The sequence below is a fragment of the Octopus bimaculoides genome, chromosome 16 (genome assembly GCF_046866305.1).
Source record: "Octopus bimaculoides isolate indiv1 chromosome 16, ASM4686630v1, whole genome shotgun sequence".
NCBI lineage: Eukaryota > Metazoa > Mollusca > Cephalopoda > Octopoda > Octopodidae > Octopus > Octopus bimaculoides.
This window is the reverse complement of record NC_142943.1, coordinates 28,256,799-28,264,981: the sequence shown is the minus strand read 5'-3', so window position 1 is coordinate 28,264,981 and position 8,183 is coordinate 28,256,799. Positions and strand designations below refer to the sequence as shown.

Genomic DNA, 8,183 nt, shown 5'->3' with positions numbered 1-8,183 from the left:
ACGCTCAACTACAGCTCTGCTCACGGACCACAACTTCCTGCGTATGGACATACTATAATCTTGTGTAACTCTTACACGAACTGGATTTTTTCTCTACAGACACTTTTACTATGTTCTGTGTTTTTCTCACACACACACTTGTGCACTCATATATTTTCTTTCCTTTCAGAAACATTGCATGCATGTATCTCACAAGTGTACATTCATTTCTTTCATTTTTCTTTGTGTGTGTTTGTGCTACATCTTGTGGGTGGTTTTCAGTGGCCTCAGGCGTTCCTCCAAAAAAATATTATATTATCGTGCGTTCCACACTGGCGAGGGGAGCCCTGTAGTAACGCCGTGCGCATGCGTAGTCTCACGCATGCGTGGAATTCAACATCCAAGCGTTTCCCGCTTTATTCTGTCTCTTTCTCGCCTGGCCGGCATTGAGCATGGACGCGTCAAGCCTTCTCTCCATCTTTCGAACTCACGCCAGACAGCTCACATCAACATTCCGGCGTCTCAGCAACCAAGAGTAAAGCTGTCTATTTACCACCATGAATAAATATTGTTGTGTTGATAGTTTGGAGTTCTGCGTTCCGTTCATTTCTAATTTAATATAGGAAAGCAGGTGTACATCTAATGATGTATAACCCACTTTCCTATAGCCTGATTAACTGAGGCTTCTGTTATATCAGATATCGGCAACGCTGCGCGACAGTGTAACATTGTTTCTTTGGTGTGTGTGTGCGGTGGGGGTGGGGGAGGAGTGATAAGGCTGTGATACAATTGTAAAAAGATAGCCGATACTTGTGTGTGTGTGCGTGTGAGGATAAGGGCGGAGGTTGTGTGTGATACAATTTCAAAATGATAAACTTTGATATTTCTCAACGCACGCACGCTCGCACGCATATATTAGTTTTGGCCAAGAAAAGGTCGACAGTAATTTCAGAGTTAGTGCCTCCTAACTGCCAACACATCGTCAACTTTTCCAGTGTAAAAATAAATAAATAAATTTGCTTCTCAACTAAATTCCTTGAATTCAATGTTCAACAGCGTTTATATGTAACTTTCCATAAAAGCATTCACGTGATTATTCAATAAGTTGGATGCGTAACCTAAAGTCGAAGTAGCGCATATTAGGCATAGGGGACAAAACGTTTCTTCATTTCCTTCATTCACACTCTCAGGACAGACGTTTAATCTTCTCCCATGATCTAACCAATGCCTATATCATATGTTTTAAGTTAGATTCTTGAAGACAATCTTTTAGAGACTTACCAACGTGAATATCAACAACATGCATTGTAATCTACACCTGAATTTTAAGTTTTTTTATTTTTATCACAAGGTGTAAAGGCATTTGCAGTTGAAGTGTAAAGACATTTACAATTTAGGTACCAAGGCATTCAGATATCGAGTAGAATTGTCTAAAGAAAAACCCCTACAATTTTGCGATCATCTGTTGTTTCCTCACTTTGATATTGAACCTGCCTCGCCGGCCTTAAATATTTTTGTATCACTCATCATGGTTGTTATCCACCCCTTAATACTATCCTTATAAATATTTTAACCGCTTTAAAGACACGAGGATTAGCATTGATGGTGTGATCATTTTGAAGATAGTCAATAAACACAATATGTTTTGCATTAACATATAATAGTATGTGTAATAAGGTGGAGAATTGGTGTCACTTCAGAGAGAGCATCATTTGCTGTGACAGCCTGACTTCTGCCCTTCAGGAAATCATGCAGCCACTCTCCCAGTCTACCAGCGATACCGAGGTCACGCAATTTGTAACATAACATCCCATAATCGACTTTGTCAAAGGCCTAGGCAAGGTCGAGATATATCACATCCACATTTGAATGGTTGAGCTGTTGTTTTAGTACGCAGTCGAAGTGCTGTAGTAGCTGTGTTAGGCAGCTCTTTCCAAGACGGAAACCATGTTGCGTAAACACACCAACACCAGTTGTCAAGCAATGGTGGGGGACAAACACAGACATACACACGCGCGTGCGGATATATACGACGAGCTCCTTTCAGTTTCCGCGTAGCATATCCACCCACAAGGTTTTGGTCGGTCTGAGCCCATAGAAGAAGACACTTGCCCAAAAGGTACCACGTAGTGGGACTGAACCTTGAACCATGTGGTTGGGAAACAAGCTTCTTACACAACCACGCCTGAGTTATTTCCAGTGATTTATTTGGGTCATAAAAAAATAACACCACCGACGACGACGGCAACAACAACCCTTTACGCAACACGTCTACAATCTCCTCCACAACCACAAATTCGTAACCTTAAACTCCTTGAGCTAACATTTATCTCGTGTTATCTTGTCTTCCTTGTTTTATTAGATACTAGCAGAAGTGCCCGGCGTTGCTCGGGGTTTAATTGTTTTAAAGTACTGTTGATGATTCTACTCAATTATGATTATTGAGGGAAAGATTGCTATAAGTTGAAAACCAACCAATCAATTTGCAAGTGGACAGAAAGCCTTGCCTAGAGCATTGCAGCACTCTGAGAAGTGGGTAACAATAGAATGTGAGGTGACCCTGAAAAAGCTGTTTTATTGTTCTCACAATTGTAACAATGTCTTAGCAATGCAGATGACTTAAGACACGCATGTACTGTATCAGCTCTATTCTCCTTGGGAATAACTGGAAGTGTTTGCCTGAAGTCCCCTGAAAGAAGAAGTGTTATGCCTCCCATGGGAACTGTAGAGTCTTTGATGTCTCTCAGAGATCTATGTAGCGCCTCAAGAGCACCTCTGTGGGCCATTGTACATTCATCCCAAACGATAAGCGTGCATCGTCTGAACACTTCTGCCTGATCTGAGCTGTTACTGATGTTGCAAATTGGTGTGTCCGTCTTCGCTAAGTCAAGCGGAAGGTTGAAAGTGGAGATTCCAAATGATGCCACAGCTAAGGCAATGCCTTGTGTTCGCCTAATCTCAGCCAATATTAATTTTGTGACAAAAGTTTTGCCAGTTCCTGCAGGAGCGTCGAGGAAGAAAATCACCCCACCTTTGTCCCGGACAGAATTAATAACGGAGTTGTAAGCGAACTTCTGTTCTGGAAGGAGCTTTGGCTCATTGTTCACTATGTACTGGGCAAGTTCGTCAACATTATAACATGTCTCACGCAGCAAATCGGAAGACAGTGTGTTTGGGCGTTCCCGGTTTGTTGAAGGTAGTCCATACACTGGCAACGCACTCCCGCCCATATTGAGAACAGTATCTTCGATTTCAAGCAGCGCTCTGTTGTAAATGAGGTCACTGTACTCGACGTCGATTGATGGATTTAGCAAAGTGAACCTGATGCAGGAAATCTTCAGACATGTAATTTTTGTAGGTCAGCCATAAAGAGGCGGGATCACCCAAGTCGCACCATAGGAGTAGAATAGCGAAAAGCGATGTTAGTCTTTTAGGGGATTTTAACAAAACGCCCTCCGCCATAGTGGCGGCCCATTGTGAATCGTCCTGCAAAAGTCCGCGCCTGAAGCAGGCTTCGCGGAAAGTGTCACATAATTCACTGTCAACAGTTCTTATGTCTTGAAAGCTTTGTGGGCCGACAACGTCATGAAGGAGAAAGTGAAGGTGAAAACACTCATGCTGGTGGGGAGGCACAGTGTACACTCTTCCTAGACAACTGTTAAACTTGACACCGGGATGTCCTTGAACATCCTGACCTGACTTCCTACGCACCCAAGTGTTCTTTGACCACGCATAGTAGGACGGAACCTGAGGGTATAAAAGTGTTTTGGCAAATGTGTCAATTTGGCAAAGCCTAAAAAAACCAGTCAAAGTTGTTTCTTTTCGATTGGCCGCCAATTGAGCAGCAGTCTGTTCAATAAAATAAGTCCGCTGGCCGTTTTCCAAATGAACCGCGAGTTGTATGATGGCGGGGTTACTTTGGTGAAGCGGAAACCCGAATATCCGCCAAAAAGCTTCAGCACTGCTGATATATCGACCTGCCAAGTACTGCGACACCTCGTCCATGCTATTGTCCTTTTGAAGGCCGAACATGGCAGCGTCCGAACCCATGTTAACATAAGTACTGAATGACAGAACTCCACATTTATATGAGCGTTGAAAATTGTCATCAGTAATGGACAGTATGGGACCACCCATCTATTATCGACTTGATTACCCCGTAAGGTTATAGTGAATCCCCCATTCTCAGGTCGCCTTCGTCTGTACAGTGGATATCCATCACCAGCGGTCTGGGTCTCGTCCACGAAACTCTTTGGGTATCGTTTAGTGCACACATGGTCTTTGTGGCATGAGGAGAATTTTTGAAAACCGGGACCGCACGAACCATGCACCACGTGTGCCTTGACAATGTCGTACAGCTGCTTCTGCTTGAAAATCCTGGCAACAAGATCATGCCGATGGCAGTACTGCTGGTGTGGGAGAAGTTCCCGTGTTACCTCAACCCACTTGGGGTAACATGTAAACGTGATGAATAAATCAAGGCATCCATAGTGCCGAACGAAAGTCATAGCATCTTGTGTTCGCTCGTGCATGTATCGTGGCCCCTCTGTATATGTTGAGGGGAGAATGCACATTTTGCCGATGTTTCTTGGGTCAGCGTCATTATTGATGCCATCACGCAAATGGATGTAGGAATCTGATCGCAGCTTCTTGTAAGTGACAGGTATTTGCATGTATCTGTGTATTTGTATGTAAGTGTATAGGTGGCATTTCATGTGTGGAATAAAAGGTGAAAGTTGTTATAGAAAGAGGAAATGACATTGTGTTACAGGGGAAAATATTTATTTGACTCTCTTTTTCTTTCGTTTCTCTGTTAGGGTTTAGTTCCCGCCAATTAGAATGAGGTCATTGGTAACCATAGGTACATATATATGTGTGTATTTACGTATGATTGGCAGTGTGTCTGTTTATTTGACTCTCACTCCCCTTCGTTTCTTTGTCTTTTTTCTTGGATCGTTGGTAAGCGTTCATAAGAGAAAGTAGCAATTGAAACAATGTGTAAGAGGAATAGAAATAGTTAATTTTAGAGGGGCAAAGTAATTCTGTATGTAGTTTTAGTATCTGTCATCACAGTATCGAAATGTGATTGTTTCAGTTTTGATAGTTTTCTTTTTCTCCTTCCTTTCTTTTTGTATTTGTTGTTGGATTTTCCGTAAAGCTTCATAAGAGAAAGTAGGAGTTGAAAGGATTTGTATTAGAAAGAGGAAATTAGATTTTATTAGGGAGAAAATGTTTACCTCCGTAGTTTTACGGATTTTATTCATTATTAGGAAATTTTTGGAGTGAAAAAATGACGCAGTGACCTAACTTATTGTATTTAGAATATTAATTGCGATTGTTTAATCGAAGAAATTTTGAATTGTGTAAATGTATTAATTTTAAACATACACACACACAGAGAAAATTTGCCTTTTATAGTATAGATTCAATGAGTGTCATGCAATATACGATAAAAGTTTCAGTATTATCGACGATATACAAACTTAAAAGGCGCTGACATATACACTTCCTACTTTACACTAATGAAAGAAACAAAATAAATGTGTAAAGAAACGACTACAAAGATAAAGGGAGATAAGTATTTTAAGAAAAAACATAAATTCTTTCCCTTGCATTAAATTTTAAGTAAAAAAACGGAGCTTCTTGAAAAATATAGATATACAGGATGGATAATAAATTTGATCTACTAAAAAGAAAAAAAGAACAACAACCAAAACCCCCCCTCTAAATAAGCATTTTAGATTAGCTGTAACCCACACCAGTGTCGTATAACCAGCCCACTGAAAACTTCCTTGGATCGTAGGGCGACATGCGGTGCCTGAGGAGACCTATTGAGACAAATACATCAATATCAAATCAAATCAAATGGAAACTGTAGTAGTGATCCCCGTGCCTGTGGCACGTAAAAAGCACCACCCGAACGTGGCCGATGCCAGCGCCGCCTTGATTGGCTTCTGTGCCAATGGCACGTAAAAGGCACCATCCGATCGTGGTCGAGGCCAACCCCCTCTGGCCCCTGTGCCAGTGGCATGTAAAAAGCACCCACTACACTCTCAGAGTGGTTGGCATTAGGAAGGGCATCCAACTGTAGAAACACTGCCAGATCAGACTGGAGCCTGGTGCAGCCTCCTGGCTTTCCAGACCCCAGTCGAACCGTACAACCCATGTCAACATGGAAAACGGACGTTAAACGATGATGATGATGATGATGGTGATTGCTCCACCAAATATTTGTCTTTAGGTTCAGTTATATCATATACAGAAGTTTGTATCTAAATTATAGTCGCTTTATTATCTTCTATTGAAAGAACTATTCCAGGACCAATTTCAAGAAAAATTACACTAATTATGTCGATCAGTTTGGTACGATGTTTGGGTTTGGTGGAAATATTGGATTTACTTTTTGTATTTTTGTGTTTGAGTTTGTGAATAACAGCAAGCTGGGTATTTTAAGAAGACGTTTGTAAATATAAACTGGATTTATGGCATTACGAATATAAGTAAAATAAATACAAAATGGGCGAAGTGAAAAATATATGTACATCGATGTGTGCGTGTACACGCACGCACGCACACATGTTTTAGTGCGTGTGTGTGTGTGTGTGTGTGTGTGTGGGTGTGGGAAATGACAAACTCTTGATAAATCATCGCCATTTGTCTCTCGCGACTTTGTTTCGTCTCCCACCCCCACCACCACAGTATCCACAAACCGCCATGTCATTTTCTCAGCCCCAATAACAGTCCAGTGATGCAGTCGCGCGCACACACACACAAACATGTACAGGTACACATGCATGCTGCATAGGTGTAAAGTGAGAGACAGGGAGAATGAGAAAGAGAGAGATAGAGAGAGGGAGTGTGTGTGTGTGAGAGAGAGAGAGAGAGAGAGAGAGAGAGAGAGAGAAGAAGAAAGAGAAGAAGAAGAAGAAGAAGAAGAAGAAGAAGAAGAAGAAGAAGAAGAAGAAGAAGAAGTTTTTTCACTGTAACCGAAGCGGTTTTAAGCGCCGATTGTGTTTGTGTGAGGTTTGTGTAATGCGCACGTGCTTAAACGTGAAAGCTTTCGCACGTCGGGGCTGCGTTGATGCCATAAAGGGTTTCCCCTCACCCTACCCCCTACCTCTTACCTTCTCGCAAATCACTTTCTCCTTCTCGTTACCATCACCGTCATAGCTGTCGTCGTCGTCGTCCTCCCCCTCTTCTTCCTCCTCCCCTTCATCATCTTCTTCTTCCTCCTCCTCCTCCTCCTCCTCAGCATCATCTTCCTCCTCCCCTTCTTCTCCTGCTGCTGCTGCTCTTCCTCCTCTTCACCCCCTCCTCCTCTCCTCCCATCATCATCATCCCAAGCCTATCAGATGAGGCATGAAGGCCATCACGTTGGACTGATAGATGAATCGTTGTGGTGGTAGTGGTAGTGGTCGTCATATACAAGCTAAGGAAGTCGATCTTCTTTCTTTTTTTCCTTTTCTACGAGCAAGAAACATCTCTCATCGCATGTCTCAGTCGCTTGTATTTGGTCAACCACAATTCAATCTAAACGAGAATGCAAAGTTATTTAATTGTACTCACAGAGAAAAATATGAGTTAGGTGTGTTTTGTGCCAATGAAAATTAGTAACATAATAAGCGAAGAGAAATAACTGAAAACTGGGGTGAATTTGGAGTTGTTACATTGAAGGGCGATGAACAGAATGTGGTACACACCGCATGGTGAATGGTGGAGCCCTTGACAACGGAAGGAGTCGTAAAGAGCACTGTCATTATATACAATGGCGAGCTTTGGGTATTTTAAACACGACGAAGCCCGTCTCTCACCCTCTCTAAGAGAGTGAAAGAGAGGGGGGGGGGCAGAGGAGATAATACTGCTGTACACCAGAAGTTGCAGTGTACCAGTGTGCAATACGTATTTTTAAAAACCAAATTAGTCGTGTGATCTTTCTCTGGATACAGTGTAAGATGTCTGTGTCGAAAGTCGTAAGATTGTCCCAATGTGTTTTGGATTGAAAAAAAAGCAACCTTTCCCAAACGTAAATATCCAAATTTAGAGAGAGCATTATGGAAAATTAATGAGAATTGTGAACTAAGTACCAAAATAATTAAACAACGGTTGCTGAATTAAGCACAAAATTAATATGTAGAAAATTGGAGCCGCCATTAATATACTTTTGGTAGTTATTTGATCAAGAATGGAAGGGAGATGAAAACTGT

General features: G+C 41.9%; 1 protein-coding gene across 1 annotated transcript; it reads right to left on the bottom strand.

Annotated features, from left to right (window-relative positions):
- Window positions 1-3,258: 3,258 nt before the first annotated feature.
- On the bottom strand, window positions 3,259-4,029 carry LOC149132324 (uncharacterized). Its single transcript, XM_089364838.1, has one exon. It carries the CDS (start codon window positions 4,027-4,029, stop codon window positions 3,259-3,261), a length of 771 nt encoding a protein of 256 aa, XP_089220964.1.
- Window positions 4,030-8,183: the final 4,154 nt, after the last annotated feature.